We start from the raw sequence: 22,252 nt of genomic DNA on the forward strand, positions 1-22,252 counted from the left end.
ATTCAATTAATGTAATAAATCCAATATTTTTAATGCACAAGTGATTTGATATTATAAACTAACGTTTAGGGTGAAAACTTCAAAATACACTCCTCAAAAAGTCTCAATTTAAATTTTACTAACTAGTAATACTTTTATGTTGATCAATTCAAATAAAATTTTAGTAAAATCTTTAATTAGACTCCCTTAATAAAAAAATGTGAAATTTATCAGAGACTTATTATTTTGAGGATTATAGTAATATAATATAATATAATATAATAAAATATAATATAATATAATATTTTAAGGACTATAGTAGAATAAAAATACATAAATGGTTTTAAATAATATAATATAATAAAAATATATATTATATTTATTATAATATAATATTTTGAGGACTATAGTAGCAATAGCACAAAAATAAAACATTTATAGTGGAACCTAACACACAAACGCTGCGTTTTAACATTTTAACGAAAGAAGAAGAATAGGAGTTACTGTGTCAGAGATTGATTTTTCTTTCTCTTCTTTCTTCCTCCTCTTTCATTTTTTTTCATCAAATTAGGGTTTTCAGCGAAAACCTATTCGTTGTTTATTCTTCGCCACGCATCACCGAAACCGAACCACTACACGGTATACAATGTTTCTTTCTGTTTATTCTTCCTTTTCCAATTCCTTTTGCAATTTAGGTTTTTGCCATAGGAAAATAAGTTTTATCTCAAATTTCAATATTTAAACGCAACAATATGATGTATAACTAATTTTTTATTGGGTCTTTCTGACCTGAATCAATGAGTATTATTTTTTATTTTGTTTGAATTGTGTTGTTTTAGTTTCTGTTGTTAATGAAATTGAATGGTTTTTGTTGATTTCTATAATATAATTTGAAAGAGACTTGGATAGGGAAAAGAAAGAGGGAGTTTTCTGTGATGAATTAATGCAGTCTACTGAGCTTAAAATTACTGAATAGTGAAGATGTATTATTTTGTAATTAGTTTCTACTGGATGAGAATAGTATTGAATGACAATCGTAGCCAATCCTTGTGTGCACTTGTTGGATGATTGGGCTTTTGAGTGCTTTTAAATTCATTGTTTGGGGATAGCGGATTGTTAAGATTTCTTAACATTTCGGCCATCCAATTGTGTTAGAACGCCGCTATAGCGGTTATTATACAATATTTTTTTTTGTCCAACAACCAGGCCTTATCACACTAAGTGGTCTTAGCTACATGGATCAATCTATGCCACAATATTCTATCAAAATCCATGTTTCTATCTAGGTTGTCAATAGCGCGATATAGCACCGCTTTAGCTGCGCAGCGTAACAGCACGGCCCCTCACCGCTACACTATTGACAATTACAGTCACAGCGGCTGCTATTAGCGCTTTCGTAGTGGCACAATAGCAGTGCCATCGCAGTTTGATGACCACTATTCTCAAGTTGGGGCATAGTCCTAAGCCCTGCAAAATCATAAGCCCTAATTTCTTGAAACATATTCTTTTTAAGGCTTTGTTGGCCTTTCCCACCCTTTTATTGGTCTAATATTTAACCCCACATGTTATGCTTAGTCCATTGTTTTTTCTTTTTCTACATTGTTCTCGCTTGCAACGTTTTCGACCATGTCTTTTGCATTCTTCGTCGTTGTCATCTGATTTTTCACCGTTCTCCTCTGCTCTGCCCCATTCTCTTTTGATTCTTTCTTCTGCTTTGCCTCTTCTCCATGCTCTGTTTCACTCCTACAACCTTTGTTATGTTTCCCTTGCCTTGTTTCTCTTTTGATAACCATGACATCATCATCCCCTTGTCGTTGCAAGAGTAACACCGACCTCCTACAATAAAAGGTTATTTCAAATCTATTGACAATTTTGATATTGGTGGGCAATGGAACTCTTATAAAAGCCGGAGCAAGAAAACAATTGTTTGTGATTTTTGTGAGCACCATTCAATAAGTTGTAGAAATACTTTTTCCCTCTATCTTTTATATTCTTTTTTTGAACCAAAACTTTTCCTTTTTGTTTTTAAACACACCTCACTTGATCCAAGTCTCTTTTATTTCTTTCTCTTCCCATAAGAAGCCTATACATAGATTTTTGTCTCTCCTTAGTTTCTAAGATACTGAGCCTCACAAATTTTCTCTGCATTTTAGACTTTTTTTTTTTGCAAAGGCATTTTATATAGACATTTGTTTTCTTCCTGGATCAGCCTCTTATGTTCTGTGCGATTTCAGAATTCACTACTAGAGCCAAATAAGTCCTTATGTCTGCAGTCTGCACTAGTCTCAAGCTTTCTCTTCCATATTGTTTAGATTTTGTTCCAAGTGTCTAGACTGTGGACTTTTTTTATAGAAATAATCAATTTCTATCAGAGATAGTTGCCTCATTCTGTCACTAAGAAATTAAGAGAAAATTCTGACTTTTTGTTTGGTCTGCGATTTGAATGCAAATAGTTTTCCTGACTACATGGCAACTGTTAGGTACTGAATAATAGTAGTACACCAGACCAGAATGGTTTTGGGTGATAAGCTTTAGATGTTAAGATACACTAAAGGTTAGAGGAAAGTCAATATTTATGAGCCTATGATTTATATTGCCACGGAAAATGACTTGGTCCCTTCTAAAGCTTTGGTTCTCTTCTGCTTCTGATAAATCGTAAGCTAGTCGATTTATCAGTCTTTTCTTATTCTAATAAGTTATAAACAGACGCACTAGATAATGATAAAAGGTTAACTGATCTTAATTCTTTTGAACAAGGATGTTGTAGGTTCATTTTTGTTGTTAGCTTCAACGCGGTGAAAGTTGGAATTAGTATTCTAACCCCACAAATTTGGGTGTAGAGACGAGTGCGTTAGTCTGTGACCAGTCCACACATGTTTTATTTTTATGCCATGCATATTACTCTAGTTATTGTATACTTATCAATAATAAGTTATCAGAGCCTCTAAAATCGAAGAGATTATAGCAAGTGTGGTCTGTTTGAAACATCAATCAACTATTATTATTGTATAAAGTTGTATACTATTGAATGTTGGACAAGGTTTGTATTGTGTTCATTCTCTCGTAGAAGCTGATGTGTGAACTATGTTTTGTGAAAGTCACTCTTAAATAAACCTCCTCAGCGGGGTATTGCCCTTTTATCTTGTTATTCATATCGACATTTTTTCCTTTTTTAAATATAGGCTTTAAATCTCCTTGCAGTTTCATCATTTTAAACACATGCACATCCACATATAGTAAACAGTAAAAAATGCTATCATATCATGTTGTTTGCATTTTTGTCCCTTTGAATAGAAAACACATTAATCAAAACTAATGGGCATGCTTTTGTTCCAGGTTCATGCGATGGACATGTCTGATGCTGTGATTGTCAAATCTAGTAGGTTGAAATCTGTTGTATGGAATGATTTTGACAGGATTAAAAAAGGCGACACATGTGTGGCTGTTTGTAGGCATTGTAAAAAGAAGCTGAGTGGATCAAGTACGAGTGGAACGTCACATCTAAGGAACCATTTAATCAGGTGTCAGAGAAGGTCTAACCATGGTCTAGCGCAATACATTACAGCGAGAGAAAAGAGAAAGGAAGGGACTCTTGCAATTGCAAATTTCAATTTGGATCAAGATTCAAACAAAGATGATACCCTTAACCTTGTGAATATCAAATTTGAGCAGGCACAGTTGAAAGAAGAATCTCTCAACACTGGAAGTAGTAACTTCGATCAAAGACGTAGTCGATTTGATCTTGCCCGCATGATTATTCTACACGGATATCCCTTGGCCATGGTTGAACATGTTGGTTTCAGAGCTTTTATAAAAAACCTACAGCCCTTGTTTGAGCTTGTTACATTGAATCGGGTTGAGGCTGATTGTATTGAGATATATGAGAAAGAGAGGAAAAAGATGAATGAGATGTTGGATAAATTACCTGGAAAGATCAGTCTTAGCGCTGATGTGTGGACTGCAACAGATTATGCTGAGTATTTGTGTTTGACATCAAATTACATCGATGAATCATGGCAGTTAAGAAAGAGGATATTAAATTTTATACAGATTGATCCTTCTCATACTCAAGACATGCTTTCACAAGCTGTGATGTCTTGTTTGATGGATTGGGATATTGACCGTAAGTTGTTCTCCATGATTTTGGACAGTACTTCTACCTGTGATAACATTGCATCTAGAATCGGTGAGAGACTTATGCAAAACAGGTTTCTTTATTGTAAAGGTCAATTATTTGATATACGCTGTGTTGTGGATATTCTTAATGTCATGTCTCAGATTGCTTTGGGAGGTATAAGTGAGATAGTCAATAAGATTCGTGAAACATCTCGATATATTAAAAGTTCACAAACTGTACTGGGAAAGTTCCATGAGATGGCTAAAGAAGTCGGGATCATGACTCAAAAATGCTTATTTCAAGATAATCCAACGCAATGGAATTCGACATATTCAATGCTTGAAGCTGCTTTAGAATTCAAGGATGTTTTAATTCTTTTGAAAGAAAATATCGGTGACTGTAATATCTCTTTATCTGAAGGAGAGTGGGAGAGGCTCTCTTTATCTGAAGTAGAGTGGGAGAGGCTCACCACAGTTACCGGCTACTTAAAGCTTTTTGTCGAGGTTATAAATATTTTCACTAGGAGCAAGTATCCAACTGCAAATATATATTTCCCCGAGCTCTGTGATGTTAAGTTACATTTGATTGAATGGTGCAAGAATTCAGATGCGTGTATCAGTTCTTTGGTGTTGAAGATGAGAAGCAAGTTTGACGAGTATTGGGAAAAATGCAGCTTAGGGTTGGCAGTTGCTGCCATGTTAGACCCTCGATTCAAGATGAAGTTGGTCGACTATTATTATCCCCAAATCTATGGTAGCATGTCCGCAAGTCGGATTGAAGAGGTTTTCGAGGGTGTGAAGGATCTTTACAGCGAACATTCCATAGGCTCGCCCTTAGCTTCTCATGACCAAGGATTAGCCTGGCAAGTTGGTAACGGTAGTAGTCAACTTTGCTTGCCGTGGTCTGCGAAGGACTCAAGGGACAGGCTGATGGGGTTTGACAAATACCTCCATGAAACTTCTCAAGGCGAAGGTGCAAAATCAGATCTAGAAAAGTACTTAGAAGAGCCTCTTTTTCCGCGTAACGTTGATTTCAACATATTAAACTGGTGGAAAGTTCACACTCCGAGATATCCTGTCTTATCCATGATGGCACGAAATGTTCTAGGAATTCCAATGTCAAAGGTTGCACCGGAGTTGGCATTTAACTATAGCGGAAGGACCCTTGACCGTGATTGGAGCTCACTTAGTTCGGCTACTGTCCAAGCTTTGGTGTGTTCACAGGATTGGATACGGAGTGAACTGGAAAACTAGAGGTTTTGCTTTTCCTATGCATTCTAACTGTACATGCCAATTCCCCCTTAGAAATATCGCCATTGTAAGTTGGATCTTCTTCTAACTTCACATTTCAATTTTCCTTACCTTTTGTCTGCAAGTTCTATTTGTTTAGCTCACAACCTCATGAAACTTAGCAACTTCATCTATGATAACTTTAGAGCATTGTTTTTTTGTTAATATTTTTGGTCACCTGTTGAAAACAAAGTATCTTATCTAGTGCGGCAAGAGAAGTGGTAAATATTTGTCGGTATAGAACGACCATTCTACTTCTGTCAAGAACATCAATTTTCCAATAGTTTAATTATTTTCAGTTCCTCAAATTGTATTAGTTTTTGCTTTTTTCTTAGTTTTATTTTATGTCTTGTTTTTTTCTATCCATGATTTATGTTATGTTGGCATGCATGTTGCCGTGAGGATCGTTCTCTCCAATCCTTTCACTACCGCATTTGTAACTTAAAACCTTGAATTTCCGCATAGAGTGTGCGTCAACCATGCCTGCTATCAACTCCACGCTCTCCTTTATAATGCCTCCATTTCACCATTCATAAAACCCTCATGTTCCATCTTTCCCTTATTGACTATCTCTCTTCTAAACTCAAACAATAAATCTTCTATAATAAAAGTATGGTGGAATATAGGTGTAAGTGATTTGAACATGTAGAGTATGGTGGAATATAGGTGTAAGTGATTTGAAATAGTTGAGTAACTAGATGTAGATGAAAAGAAATATGATATGTCTTTCACAGAATATGATGACGTAAAGTTTGATTGTGTTGTATTATTCTTTTGCTTTGAAAAAAGGAAAAAAAAAAAAAAAACCAGGCGAAAGAGAAATGGAAAAAAAGATAGTTTCTCAATTTGAAAGAGTAGGATGTTTTAGGATTTATAAACTTTTTTCAAATTCTTTCCGTTACAACCTTACAATATACTCCAAATTAAAAATATGTTAATAATATATTTTTCTTTATCATTTTCTCTTGGAACACCCTCACATTATCACATAAGCCGAAAGATTTTATCTCTTCTCAAACCTCTCCTACTGAAACTCTTTAACTTAACCTAAGAAATTTTATCTCTTTCTTCTATTCTCTCTACAAGCTCTCCCACTGCAACTCTTAAGGTCCCAAATTTGAATTTTGAAGTTTTAACTTACTATCCCAAAATTGAATCCGACATTTTCTATATTTTGATAATGGCAAAAATGCTCCTGGGCAAAATGAAATAAATTGTATGAACGAAATTTTTGGTAAGCCATTCGAAATTTTCGGTATACAACAAAATTTCCGTCAGTTCAATTGAAATTTTTGGAAAGTGTTAAAATATTTTCGAAATTTTCAAAATGTGCCATTTCAAACCGGAAATTTAGCGTAATTATGAAATTTTCAGTAGTTATTTATTCAGAAATTTTAACAGTAGGATTTTCTTTCCTCAGAAATTTTACTCAAAAATTCCAAAATTTTCCTAATTTTTGGTAGGATTTTCCTGAAGTTCTAAAAATTTTGAAAAAATCTTCTGATAAATTCAATTTTTTTTGTATTGTACTCACTTTTTTGAAGAATTTTTGATAGCTGCTTAAAATTTCCGATATCACATAAGGGATCTCAAAATTTTCAATTCGTTTGAGTTAGTTTTAAAAATGAAGAAATTTTGAACAAGAATATTATGTTCTTTTCATTCAATTTGGAATGTCGAGTTCAACAAGGGGTTGACAAATTAAATCCTTTTGAATTTTGAATTTTGTTAGACGATAACAATTTTTTGTTGGAAGAGTCCATTTAAATCTTTGCTCTTATTTTAAATGGCTTAATAAATGTATAGTTGAATCAGTCGGGGTACAGTACAAGATTGAGTATCAAGTTTTTAATATATATTTTTTTTATTTATAAAAATTGCTCTGCCAATATACAACGAATCCAGGGACACAACACGTGATATATAATTTTTCTTATATAACCAGTGTTTTTGTATTCAGAAACAAAATTTTGACATACTATTATTCTCATATACCCAATGTTTTTGTATTTGGATACAAAAGTGTGGCATAAATATTATTCGCATTATTTGGTCGTATGTGTTTGTTTGGCAAAATATTTATTATTCGCATTATTTGGAGATTTTAAACCGAATTATAGACTTTAGACACAAATTCACTTCTTTTGCTTTAAGTAAAGAAAAGAAAGTAAATTTTTCTTAAAATGGTATAACGTTTATTTTCTTCATACAGTTAATTTAAACCAAAGAAAGAAAATAATAAAAAGGTTGTAACTTGCAAGTGCTGTAAAGTGAGTTCATTAAAAATTAGTTGAAAGCGTTTGTTAAAAAGAGGAGCAATTTAAAAGTAAAATTCTAAGATTCTTACGCCATCTTAAATTTTAAAATTCCTATGTATCAATTTTCGAATTAATCTTGCATATTTTCTGTGTTTTCTTATAATGAGAAAAAACATAGTTCTATATTATAATCTCCATATTAACTCTATGGGATTATTTTACACCCTAAGATACTAAGTTAAAAGACATTTTTTTAATAAACGTTACATTATAAGTTATTTACAAATTGATCCCACAATAAATCATACATATTTGTCATTCAATAGTAAGATCAAAATAGAACCACTACTATATATATCTAAATGAAAAAATATTAAAAATTTTAAATACAAAATGTCAAAATATCAAAATCAATCCAACTAACCATTATATAAAGTAAGAGACAACTATTGTGTATCTGCATTCATATTCATTACCTATCGTCTGTACTGCAACACATATGTTGTGCCTCTGCTAAGATGACATGTAAAATGGTTATCGAAGGAGTATCTTCCTCTAACTCGCCCCTAGCTATGATCTCTCTCCCAATAACCACAACATTGTGACATATTAACACATCAACGGCATGGTCCTCCCTTACCTGCTCCTCTTCTAAGATCTCTTGATGAGCTGACCTTAAAGGATTTCCTTCTGCATATGGTGTCTTGTAAGGATGTAACACTCTATAAAACTATTGGATGTAGCCGTATACCATACTCTATAGACGAGGAAATGACACACGTCGTACATTTTCTAGGACCACATGATCATAATACTCTATAAGAATCTCATCAACTTCCATGCAGAGGAAAATGGCACAACCAATAACGATAGGGTCTTTAAGTACCTTGCATATACCTAAACTTCCGCAGGGCTCAGTCAATTAAATATGGATACATAAGTCGAGACCTACAGACCAACCATCTATATTTTAGAGTACAAGGCTATCACCTCCAAGGGCCGTGTCTCACAATGCTCACTGTACAACATAAAGCAAATATCATCCGACACGATGCAATCAAGAGCAACTCAGAATGTCTCGATCAGATGATTCTCTATGAGCAGGATGATCTAGCATGCACGTGGCAAAGCCTTAGAGTATTCTTCCACATATGCTCAGCCGGAGAGACGTGGAAAATGTTGGTGGATTAATGTTTAAAAATGATTTAGATGAAATATTAGTAATGGTGTAACACAAATTATTATGAAATTAATATCAGTAAGGGTGCAAACAAATTACCTTAAATTGAAAGTTGTTTTTTGTCAACTTTTGAGTCTTCCGTAAATCACCTTCAACTAACTTGGAGCATAGGTACACCAAATGAGAACCCACCCAATTGTAATAGTGATTTATCTAAGTCAATGAAGTATCTAAGGTAGATAATGTCGACATATGCCACAATTTTTACACAAATATGAACGTGCGGATCAAAATCAAGAGGTATGGCTATTATGCACATGCTCTATATTATGTAACATGTGCATCATCACCATCAGTACCCACAACTACAACTAGGTGATTTTTATGTAGATCTACCAGAAATAAAAATCTAGCATGACATTCTTCGGTGTCATCTATCTCTTATTGGGCTATTCCAAAGTCAACTCCCAAATAAGTCACCATCATGTCTAGTACCTCATGTTTACTTGTTTAGGAGTAATTTAATAATTTTCTCATGATCGAAAGATGTAGGAGCATGATACATCATCCAGTGTGAGGAACATCTCACCGATTGGAAGATAAAATGACGGCGTCTCTACGTCCCATCTCTCCACAAAATTAGAAAATAATCTATGGTTAGTATAACCATATCCAATCCTACAACCTAGATAGCTGCAAGACATTTTAAAACTATGGTTCATCAGGTTGCTCTAGTTTTGCAACCTTACTACCATGCTTGATACATTTTAATGTAACACGGTATTACAAAAAATAAGTACATCCATAATTAGACAATTCAAATATTATAACATAGTTGTTTAAAAGAGTAATTAAGGATTTATACTACCTCTCCCTCATAAATGTGCCTAGAAGCATGGTCTAGATACAAAGGAAACGAAAGGTATGTGAGGTATCTCGGGAAACCATCAGACACAACATCATCTATAGAAATAAGGGACACGTGATTCTGGGAAGACAATGCCGATGACACATGAACTCGGGAAGATGATCCCTCACCAGCTAATTAAGTTTCTCAAACTGCAGGTCGCGAGGGTCTAGTTTTCTCCCTACGAACAAAAGACTGTTGGGCCACTCTACCATGTCTTAGTCTTTGTTGGTGTCAAATATTTTTCCTACAATCAAATAAAAAAATCATGTCATAACAGAGTACAAAAACAAAAAACAACGAATTAGAACCAACACAAAAACAAATGAATCCAAAAAATAGATAATAAGTAATTCCATATTTTGTTATCTAGATTAAGAGTCAGGAATTTTGAAATCTGGACTGCATTGAACCAGTAAAACGAAGGAGAGAAACAAAACACGAACCCTAAGCTCTAATGTGGAAAATGGAGAAACTAAACCGTTTTTGAAAAGCAAGGCACAAACCCCAAGCTCTAATGTATCATACCTATAAGGCTTAATTAGTCCTGAAGTCCTTTAATTTAATTTCTGATTTCATTTTAGTCCCTTATCTAATAAACGTTACATTTTAGTCCCTTAAAAATAGTTTCGTTAACTAACTTAATCCTTTCCGTTAAATTGTGGAAAAAAAGAAATTTAAAAAGAAATTAAATTAGGGTCTATAATGGTCCTAAGAAAACAATTTAAAAAAAAAACGGCAAAATCAAAACATTACTGACCCAAGCTTCCTTCTCCCTAATCCTTCAGATTCAAGTTCAAGAAGAGATATAGATCTTCCAAGTAATGAAAAAGAGAGAGAAAGTGTAACTAAAATTAGTAGTGTTTGTTAAGAACAAGAAAGTGAAAATGATGAAGTTGTTGATGTTGGAATTGGAATGAAAGTGTTTGATTTTTGAATCTAAAGTGGAGATAGTGATTTCCAACAACAAAACATAAAATTAGGTTGAAAATTTGTTTATAAAACTGGTTTTATTTGTTTTTGTTGATGTTGTTGTTGGTGATGTTTCACTTCTTCAAAGAGCGAAAGAAGGAGAAGAGAGAAAGAGAAGATAGAGAGTTGACGAATAGGGTTTTGGAGGAAGAGAAAAGAAGATTGCTTCATATATCATAATAAAATATTATTAAAATAATTCTATGTCAACTAAATAATACCAGCTGGAGTGCCACATCTGCTCAAGTTAATAGTTTTTGGCAAAATTTAAAAGAAAGGACCAATGTTTATAACAGAACGTGAATTGAGGGACTTAAAATGAACGTTTATTAAATAAGGGACTAAAATGAAACCTAAAATTAAGTTAAGGGACCAAAAGATGTATTAAGCCTACCTATAAATTATTTAGGTAATGCACGCATGTCAAATAAAAAAAAGAGTAACATACTAATGCAATGAAGTATAACTTTGCAATGAAGTATAACTTTAGAGAAATGCAATGCAATGGAGTAGTACTTGAGAGACCTACTAAGTATTAATGCAATGGAGTAAAAGTTATGAGAATGCTTGAAAAATGATGGAAAATCTCTGTGAATGCAAATGAGTATAAGCTGTGGTTTTCCTGTGGTTTTCCTCTATATGTAAAAGTGAAAATGAGAATGGAGAGAGACATATGTCAATACTTAAACAGACACATATGAATTACTCAGACATTGGAATGTAAAATATTTTTAAATTGTATGATTGTGAGATTAAGCATGTGCGTGATGTGTCAAGGCGCGTCCGGAGTTCAATCTCTATAATTTATGAATACAGATTCTGAAGTCGGAATTATTTTATCTCTTTCTTTAGCGTGTTCAAGATAGAGCTTGTTGTATATTAAGCACATTTGAATTTTAAAATTCAAAATTCAAAATTTTATTTTTAAAATTTTACTGGAGTGAATGAGGAATCCATAAAGAGTATTGAACCATCCCAAATGTATATAGAAAGAATCATTTTAATTCTAAATAAACACATATAGATAAACATATATAGATTGAGTGCACGTTTGGATTGACTTCTACAAGCTCCAAAAACATTTCTAGTCCACTTCAACTTAAAAATTAATTTTTTTTTGTTTAAATACTTTTGTAAAATTAATTCTGTCCACGGCCAATCCAAACACACCCTGAGTCGTTTGGTAACAACATTGACATTGCTTGTATTGATTTTCTTTTGGTACATGCTATCCTCTTGTTTTTATACGTATGGTGGAAAAGGAATAACAACTCTTGAAAGTGGATGTAGACTTTTGATTCTTATCTTGCCATTCTTAGCTTTCAAATACAACTTTACACACTAGAAACGTATCTAGTTTTTGTTGGAATTCATTGCCTAATACTACTTGAAATGGATGGAGATGAAGTTTTGATTAATGGTGCTAACTTTTTGTGTATTAATGGGGTTTTCAACTAAAAATATGTGGAATGTGAATTAGAATTTTTTCTCTGACCTTTTTTTATTGTCTATGTAAAACAAAATATCAAACATTTTACAAAATAATTAGTGATGTCGTGTTCTATTATTGTATCTACATATGAGTCGGTAGTTGTAAAAGTATCTTTATATAAATTTTTGTTCGAATTTACAATGTTTCACTTATGTTTCTTTTAACAGTGGAGCAGACTCAAACATACGTAAGTGAAGCTTTTATAACTTCTTAATATTACTAAAATTTCTAGAATTATAAAGTTATAATAAATGTTTTTTTCATAAGCAAATAATAATAAATGTGACGCGGAATCAAACAGTCACTTCATTTATTTAATTTTAAAAAAGTGAAATCTAATTATTTGAAGTTTTTGTTGCAAGAACATTTTGTTATGTGGATTTATTAGCTAGTTTAGGTGATGAATTATTTCCATTGGTTTAAAATGGTAATAAATTAGTTGTAGGAAGGTTTTTTCCTTTTAAACTTAAAGATAAGAAAAAAGAAAGAGTGGTTAAATGAAAAGTAATTTCCTTTCCTAATTTGACCCCAACCAAAAAAAAGAGATTACAAGCAGTGTTACAACATAATAGGCATGCCAACTAATTTCATTAGGTCAATCAATTCGCATTTGTCATTCAATGGTAATTTGAAATTTATTAGTTCTGTATTAAAAATAAGTTTTATATTTTATAAACAGATTTTTCTTTTTATTTTTAATATTTTTTTTAATGAAAAATATATCTAAATTGATTAATTCAATCTTAAATTTTAAAAGTTTCATTTTAATTGATAATTTTAAAGTTTTTAATTGATAATTTTAAAGTGACGTGTGAAGGTGGCAAACAGACTATGTCCCCTCAGCTACTGTCTACTCTACAAAAAAATAGGGCGAGAGATACATACTTGAGGTTGCGAGTCTAAAATCTTAATTTGTTCGGAAAAAATGAAGATGACCCAGACAGATCTTGCATCGTATATTTTAAAAGTTACAAAAATTCATTCGTTAATGTTTGTATTAGTAAAAATCCATAAAAATAAAAATACAAAATGGAACAGTCATAATATAAAGTATATAAAGTGTAAGCCTGAAATTTTGGTCCGAGTCGAAAATGTGTAGGTAAAACGGACACGTTCGGCGGAACAATCCATTTTGTCTTTTTAAACGTATCTTATGAGAATATCATTTTTATATGAGAACATGAAAATGAATTTGAATCATTAAATTTTAAAATAAATGGTAGAGATTATATGTCATTGTTTTTCCTCTCCTCCATTATTAAAATAAATGATAGAAGAGAGATAAAAAAAGAAGAATTTTTCTTTAGCCACCTCCCTATAGGGGTCACCCCCAGCGAAAAACCAAAACTACCACTGCTTCGGAAACGAACTTCCGAAGCGCTTTTTTTTTTGAATTTTTTTGTCTTCGGAAATGAACCTCCGAAAATGTCAAAACCGTTAATATTTTCGGAAGTTCATTTCCGAAAATATTTCTGCATATACAAATTTCCCTCCTTCACTATTTCATCATTTTTCTCCAACACTTTTCCAAACCCTCTCCAAAATCCAATCAATCTCCATCCATTTTTCGTCCTAAAATCAAGTTTCAAACCGTTGATCACGTTAAAGGGAGCATAGAAAGCTACAATTTCAGGTAAACATCACTTATTTCATTCCCTATTTCACTACATTGATTCAACAAAATTCTGCTGAACACTGATATAATTCGGAAGTTCATTTCCGAAATATGTTACCTAACATATTTCAGAAATGAACTTCCGAAAATAGGCCTGGCAGTAAAAAAAAAACAGTTTTGGCCAACTTTTGATAATTTATTCATTTGTTAGGTATGGTGCATCCGGACAACATTGTGCAAGACGATGGAGTATTAGTTCCAGAAATTGTCAACGATAATAACGATCCGGTTATTGACGTTACTCCTATGATCAATGCGGTCGATGTTCGGCAACATTTTACAATTGATCGGAGCTTCGGCGGTCGCGAACAATTGCTTGATTGGGTTCGGAAGGAAGCTAACAAAAATGGATTTGCAATTGTTATTTTAAGGTCGGACAACGGAAATAGTAGGCGGAAAGCTTTCGTTGTTTTCAATTACGAACGGGGTGGTAGTTATGTACAATCAAACCGGGTGCTAAAACACGAGGACACGGGGTCGAGAAAGTGCGGGTGTCCCTTTAAGTTGCGTGCTACTCGGAGGGTTGATGATTTGTGGCGGTTAACCGTAATTTGTGGAATGCATAATCATGCCTTGGATGTCAAGTTACACGGGCATCCAATGGCGTGTCGTTTGTCCCGCGAAGAGAGAAATGTGATATCGGACCTAACGATAGTCAAAGTGGCGCCTCGCAACATACTTGCCGATTTGAAGCGTAAGAAACCGGATAGCGTTTCAAATATCAAGCAAGTTTACAATGAACGGCACAATCTCAAGGTTTTGAATATGGGCCCTCGGTCGGAAATGCAACAACTTTTGAAACTTCTAGGCGATAACATTTATGTTTCAAGCTTCCGAACCTCCGAGGACAAAGTTACCGTGCGTGATATTTTTTGGACTCATCCCGAAAGTATCAAATTGTTCAACACATTTCCAACCGTTCTAGTCATGGATTCGACGTACAAGACAAACAAGTATAGGCTTCCTCTTCTAGAGATCGTCAGTGTGACCTCGACGGACAAGACTTATTCGGTGGGGTTTGCTTTTTTGGAGTGTGAAAAAGAAGACAACTTTACGTGGGCCTTGGGAATTTGCAAGTCTTTGTTAGTTGATCAAGCGGTTATGCCAAACGTCATTGTCACCGACCGGGACAATGCTTTGATGAATGCGGTCGATACCGTCTTCCCGACATCTACCGCTTTACTTTGTCGGTATCACATAACTTGCAACGTGAGAAGCAAGTTGAAACCCGCGGTTGGGACAAAAGATAGGCCGGATGAAAACGGTAAAGTTGTTAAAGCCGGTGTTGTGGTTGATAGGATAATGGCGGCATGGAGGGAAATTTTGGATGCCTACTCCGAAGATGTGTATACCGAGAAATTGGTACACTTTAGGTCATTGTGTGGTTCCCTTAAGACTTTTTGTCATTATGTCGAATCCACCATTCTTGACAAAGTTAGAGAAAAAGTCGTGTGCGCTTGGACAAATCGAGTTAGACATCTTGGTTGCACCACGACTAACCGAGTTGAATCCGCACATGCGGTCTTCAAGAGGTGGTTGGGTGATAGCAAGGGAGATTTGTGTCGGGGATGGGACACCGTGAACCAAATGCTTGAAAATCACTACAATGAAATTCAAACATCGTTCGGTCGGAGCAAGACGGTTATGGAACACCGGTTTAAAGGGCAAATTCTATTCTCCCAATTGATTTACAACATATCTCGAACGGGTTTGAATTTTTTGTTTCATGAAGCTAAGCGGTCGGAGACGACGGGGCCGGATAGTTCATTATGTGGGTGCACGATTAGAAAGACATACGGCCTACCATGTGCTTGTATACTTGCAAAAAAAAAGAATTTGAATTCACCCATACGCATGGATGAGGTAGCCGACCATTGGAAGAAACTTCGTTTTGATGATTTTGACCCGCCAAAAGAAAATGACTCCAAAATCACCATCTCCGACGAGTTGGAAGTGATATTGGAGAAGTTTGCTAAAGCGGACGACACAACAAAAATGCATATAAAAGAACAATTGCGAAAGATCGCATTTCCGGAGACCACCGATTTGAAACCGCCATCTCAACCGGTTAAGACTAAAGGTGCACCGAAAAAGTCCAAAATTACACAAGATGACACATCAACAAAATGATCTCCTTCCTACTTTGAACATGTTGATGCATCGTTACCGGATATTCATGAGACACCTAAGTCCAAGGGTAGTGGTAACAAAGGTGCCCGTATTTCGAAGCCACCTCGCACACCGCCGATAAAAAAATCACCCATTGTCTACATTGATGAGATGCCACTTTTTATGCACAAATATATCGATAACATCGTTGATGTTGGAGGAGACAGCAATTGTGGATATCGGGCCGTTGCGGGTTTGCTCGGTAAAGGGGAAAATAATCACACTTTAGTCCGACGGGAACTTCTTGCGGAGTTGACTTCGTATCGGGACATCTACGGCCGACTATATGAAAATCAAGAAAAGTTTGCAAAAATTCATGATTCACTTGTTCCACCACTTACCGGTATCGCTCCGGTCTCGAAGTGGATGTCATTCCCCGATATGGGTCATCTCATAGCAAGTGCATATGATATTGTATGCGTCGATTTGACGAGGTTTGGACTATGTGAGACTTTCTTTCCACTTCATAGTCGACCGCCATTGGACTCGTCGGGCCGAATCATATGCATCGGGTATCTACGATCGCGGCACTTCGTCCAAGTGTTTTTGAAACCGGGGTGTCCTATACCGGCTACTTGTTGTCAATGGACCGCACATCGTTCAAATGAGGCGGAGACTTGGCCGGATCCTTTTGTTTCAAGAATGGCGGAGTTTGAAGAAATGATGAGCCAATAGCGCGAGCAAAATAGAGAGCGGTCGAAGAATGAGCCTATTTTGGACTTAGGATCCACCGATTGGTTCGGTGAATTTTAGTTTGTTCCGGATCGTTTTTTGTGTGTATTGTTGTTTATCATGTAAAATCGGACCGATTCAATACATTTATAATATAATTATGTTTTATGACTTGCTTGTCTAATTTATGGTTAATGTCAATTCCATATGTTCAATTTAGACAACACACTAAGCAATCAACAAAATGCAAAATTTATGTCTGTTTCTGCATAATTCGGAAATGAACTTCCGAAATATGCTAGTCTGCCTCCTATTTTCGGAAGTTCATTTCCGAAATGTCCCCTGAGGCAGGATAAGGTTTGTTAGGCCATTAATGCTCCAATAAGTCTATAAATACACACTCTTCTTCATCCTCTCCACACCACAAAACACAAATGACACAAACCTACCCCCACCTAGCATTCGTCTACTTTGAAACCGGCTACCCGATGCCGTTCCAATTTCGCTTCTCGCGCGACACGCCGTTTGCGGAGTTGATACCGTCGCTCAACACGCTTTTGCACTATCCCGAGAATCGAAAGGTTGTCAAGCTCGAGTACCGCTCGCCATCGCTTAACGACGAGGGAGGCATTAAGTTCACACCTTTTGAGATCAAGAACGACGATGATTTGGCGGTTTTGTGGACAACGTTCGACCGATTTTTTTTGAAAGGCCCGATCGAGTTGGACGCGAAACTTCAATGATCGGCGGACGATGTTATCAAAATGTCGACTCATCCCCACCTACCTGTGATCAACAATATGTAACTTTAATTATATGTAATATTATCGTTGTAATCTTCACCCGATTAAATAAAGCGAATTGTTGTTGTTTTTCATTTTCTTCTGTCCAGACATATTTTCGGAAGTTCATTTCCGAATTCCCCAAGGGGGGTGCGTTCGGAGATGAACTTCCGAAACACCACATTTTCTGAAAAAGTAACTTTATTTCGGAGATGCATCTCCGAAATCAATATTTTATATTAAAAAAAACACGTTTTCGGAGATGCATTTCCGAAAACACCTTTTTTAAGAAAAAAAGTACAGTTTCAGAAATGAACTTCCGAAACAAGGGGTATTGTGGTAAATTCACCAGGGGTGGGCAAGAAGGTTGGGAGGTGGGTGAAGAAATTTTCAAAAAGAATGACACATAATCTCCAACGGTTATTTTAGAATTTAATAGTTTAAATTCATTCTCATGTTCTCACATAAAAATAACATTCTCATAATTAATATATATATATATATATATATATATATATATATATATATATATATATATATATATATATATATATATATATATATATATATATATATATATATATATATATATATATAGGGAGCATATCAAGTGAGAGCATTTTTAAATGAGAGCCTCATTAATGTATTAACATTCTCTCTCTTGATAAATCCAATGGTTGATATTTCTTCCTCTCATCTCTCATTTAAAAATGCTCTCACTTGATATGCTCCCTATATATATATATATATATATATATATATATATATATATATATATATATATATATATATATATATATATATATATATATATATATATATATATATATATATATATATATACCCTACACCCTAAATCTAATTTTTAATGACTTAAATTTGATCATACATATGTAGACATTTGTCACGAAGAAAATCCTGTCAAATCAAGAGGTTAATTACTCTACCAATAATGGGGCATGTATCCCTTTGAACTTCGAAGGGTTGTCATCTTCACCTCCCATTTTAGGATAGAAATAGATGTAAACATCACGTTGTAGCATGTGGTCCCTTCAGATATGTATTATACAAGAGAATCGATGCATTTGGACTTTTGAATCATGCATAACAGCTATAACTCAACACAAACATAGAAATGGGAAATTCACTAGATATTTTTGGTTGAAAAATGTAATTTAAAGAACATGGAACTTTAGATTTTTTCTTCTTTCTACAATACAAGATACTGATTTTTAATGCTTTCGAGTAGCACTCCTCAAAAAACTGAATTCAAAATAATGGTTAGTATAGTATATGTTTCTATTCCTCAATTGTTATTTTAAAAATAATCTATTACTCCTATATTTGTCAAAAACAAAAGCGCGTTCCTAGAAAAGTGCAATTGCAGTAAAACTTCACTATCCTCCTTATTGATAATTTTTTTTATAAGCAAATTCAATTTAAATATAAAAGTATAAGGGATGCTCAATCCAAATTACAAAAACAACCTATAAAAAAATAGACGATGATGTCTCATTAACAAAGACAAGCAGCCGGGTTCTTACACCAAATCGACCAATCTAAGACCCGACTCTGTTGAAGTAGCAATTACAAGAATCGTTAATATTATTCTATAAGCAACAAAAGCGTTTGAGAAGGAGTTCAGTCTTATTATATAATTAAGTATATCAATTGGTGTATCGATTTCGACATGCATAATTTCTCTTGATATTTTCAATTCTGAAAAATAAGTCTAATCCATCAATATTAAAGTTGTCGTTATTTTTTTTTTTTGTGTAAGCAAGATATATTGAAAGGGAGAACTAAGGGTTCTCCAATCCGATTACACAAGAAACGAGAAAACCCGCACAAAAAAGAGAAAATTACAACCAAATAAACTTATGAGAGAAAAAGAAGCGGATCTTTTATGAACTCATAAAACGAATAGTTGGAGTGTGTAGTTTTCCCGCAAAAAGACCATTTCCAAACCATGTACTTAATGTTCCAAACCGTATCGTTAAAATTCCAATCTTCCTCCCTGAAGCACACACCATTTCGAACCAACCATAACGTCCAAGTAGTAGCAAGCCACTAGATGTCCACCTTGCTATTCTTAACCTTTTTATCTCGGAAGAAGCAATGCCAATCCATAAAATTCGACAAACACCCATCCTACATACCACCCTCTTTACCCATCCAAAGAGCTATCTCATTCCAAATAGCCTTCACCACCCGACAACCAAAAAAAGAATGGTTTCTACTTTCTACTTCATATCCACAAAAAATACACTTTAAATTATCTAAAGAAAAATTTATACCTCTATACACTAAACGGTCCTTAGTCGGAATCCTATCAAGAAGAAGTCTCCATCCGAACGCCTTGATTTTGAAAGGCACCTCCGCCTTCCACACTAGCCCATATGCCCCATCATACTTGTTAGGAGGCCCATCCGGAATGAAAACTTTTCCCAAAAAAGAGTAACAAGATGCCACCGAGAAAACTCCATCGGAATTAAATTTCCATGAAACAACATCTCTCCCTTCCCCCACTCCACCAAATTCGGCCAACACCTCCTTCAACTGAACTATTCCCTCCGAAACACCCCTCCCCGCCTCCAAATTCAGGGAAACCCCGAAATCATCCCACCTCCATCTCCCTTCTAACCACCCTCCCATTGTCGCTACTGACACCCCTTTCAAACAAGAAGCCTCATATAAATCCGGAAAAACATCCCTCAAAATAAGACCTCCCCACCAATTAGCTTCCCAAAAGGGAATGTTATACCCATTATGCACGACAAAATTACACCCTTCAACAATGGGATCCCTAAAAGAACTCCTCCCAATTTTCAAAAGATCCCTCCACCATAAAGAAGAAAGAGATGAAGGAGATGAAAAAGAAGGGACTTTTGAGCCAAACGTACCGTACACCAAAGAAGATAAATCACCGTACCGAGACTTCAACACCCTTAGCCAAAGAGCTTCATGCCCTTGAAGGATTCTCCACCGCCACTTTGTAAGAAGAGCATTATTAAAAACCGCAATGTTCTTTACTCCGATTCCCCCTTTGTCAAAAGGAAGAGTAACATTCCTCCAACTCACCCAATGAATCTTTCTCTTTTCCTCCACACCTCCCCATAAAAAGTTACTTTGAATCCTATTAACTTCTTTCACAACTTTCAAAGGCATCTTGTAAAACGACATCGTTAAAATAGTCAACGAGGTGTGTATGGACTTCAAAAGCGTGATTCTACCTCCCAAATTAAGGAACCGATTTTTCCAACTCCCTAAACGCTTTTTTAGTTTCAACACTAAAGGCTTCCATGTCAAATCCTTCCTTGGATCAAAACCAATCGGTATACCAAGAAAATAAAAATTGCTTTCCTCCACTTTGCAAGATAGAAAAAAAAAGTCGCGGCTTCTAAAAAAGAATCCCTTGTATTGATACCAATTAATTTACTTTTATGGTAATTAATACCTAGGCCCGAAACAATCTCAAACGCCCTTAACACCCCCTTAATCACCTTTACTTGCTTCTATGTTCCTTCCCCCACCAATAAAGTATCATCCGCAAATTGGAGAATATCCACCCAACAAGAGTTTTTTATACCAAAGCTCCCAAATTCCCCAATTTCTATAGACTTCCTCACCAAACCCGAAAGACCTTCCGCCACCAAAACATAGAGAAAAGGAGAAAGAGGATCTCCTTGTCTCAAACCTTTAAACACACCGAATCCTTAGTAGGGCTTCCGTTAACAAGGACCGACATACTACTATTGAAAACCAACATCTCCATCCATCCCATCCATCTCCTTCCGAAACCCATTCTCTTCAATAAATACCTCAAAAAACTCCAACTAACTTTGTCATACGCCTTCTCAAAGTCGACTTTAAACAACAAACAACTTTTCCTTTCCTTCCTCGCGTAATCCACCACTTCATTAGCCATCAAAACTCCATCCAAAAGATGTCTACCAGGCACAAACGCGTTTTGACAAGGAGAAGTAATCCTATCAAGAACACACTTTAACCTCCTAGCCAAACATTTAGTCACTACTTTGTACATGCAATCCACCAAGCAAATGGGTCTATAATCATCTAAGGATAGCGGATTGCTAGTCTTAGGAATCAAAGACAAAAAAGAAGAGGAGATAGCCTTGGAAATAACATTGCTGGAATAGAAGTACTTGAAAAAAAGCACAAAATCTTCTTTAATGAAATTCCAACATTTCTTAATAAAAAGAAACGAATAACCATCCGGACCTGGACATTTGTCTCCCCCACAACTCCACACCGCCTCCTTAATTTCATCTTCAAGAAACGGTTTTTCAAGATTCACCGCAATCTCCTCACTAATACTCTTAAAATCAACACCTTCCAACAAAGGTCTACTCTCCTCCACTTCTACAAATTTATCTCTAAAATGATTAAACACCGCGTCCCTCACATCTTCCACCGAAACCGCCATTACCTCCTCTGAAGCAATAGGGCCTAAATGATTAAAACTTCTCTTTTCTTTCATGACCTTGTGGAAAAATCCTCTATTAGCATCCCCCTCCTTAATCCACCTCAAACTAGCTTTTTGTAAGAACATGTTTTCTTTAATTCTCAAGTTCCTCCATATCTTACTAGTCGCTTCCTTCCTCTTTTCTAATTTTTCATCAAGAAGATCATCAGAAACCGCCTCCAAACAAGCATCGACCATATTTAATTCTCTAACACCTTCCTCCATCTCCAAATCATACCTACCGAAGACCTCCCTATTCCACACCTTCAACTTA

The 22,252-nt window shown here is 35.0% G+C and overlaps 1 protein-coding gene across 1 annotated transcript; it reads left to right on the forward strand.

Moving 5' to 3' along the window:
• The first annotated feature begins 444 nt into the window (after window positions 1-444).
• Window positions 445-5,719, forward strand: LOC131662465 (zinc finger BED domain-containing protein RICESLEEPER 2-like). Its single transcript, XM_058932248.1, has 2 exons — window positions 445-618; window positions 3,316-5,719. The coding sequence occupies exon 2, from the start codon at window positions 3,325-3,327 to the stop codon at window positions 5,347-5,349; it is 2,025 nt and encodes a 674-aa protein (XP_058788231.1). The 5' UTR covers window positions 445-618; window positions 3,316-3,324; the 3' UTR covers window positions 5,350-5,719.
• Window positions 5,720-22,252: the final 16,533 nt, after the last annotated feature.

Source organism: Vicia villosa, linkage group LG3, assembly GCF_029867415.1.
Source record: "Vicia villosa cultivar HV-30 ecotype Madison, WI linkage group LG3, Vvil1.0, whole genome shotgun sequence".
NCBI classification, from domain to species: Eukaryota; Viridiplantae; Streptophyta; class Magnoliopsida; order Fabales; family Fabaceae; genus Vicia; species Vicia villosa.

Coding starts and splice junctions, on each gene's coding strand:
- LOC131662465 (XM_058932248.1), top strand. CDS start 3,325: ATGGACATGTCTGATGCTGTGATTGTCAAATCTAGTAGGTTGAAATCT.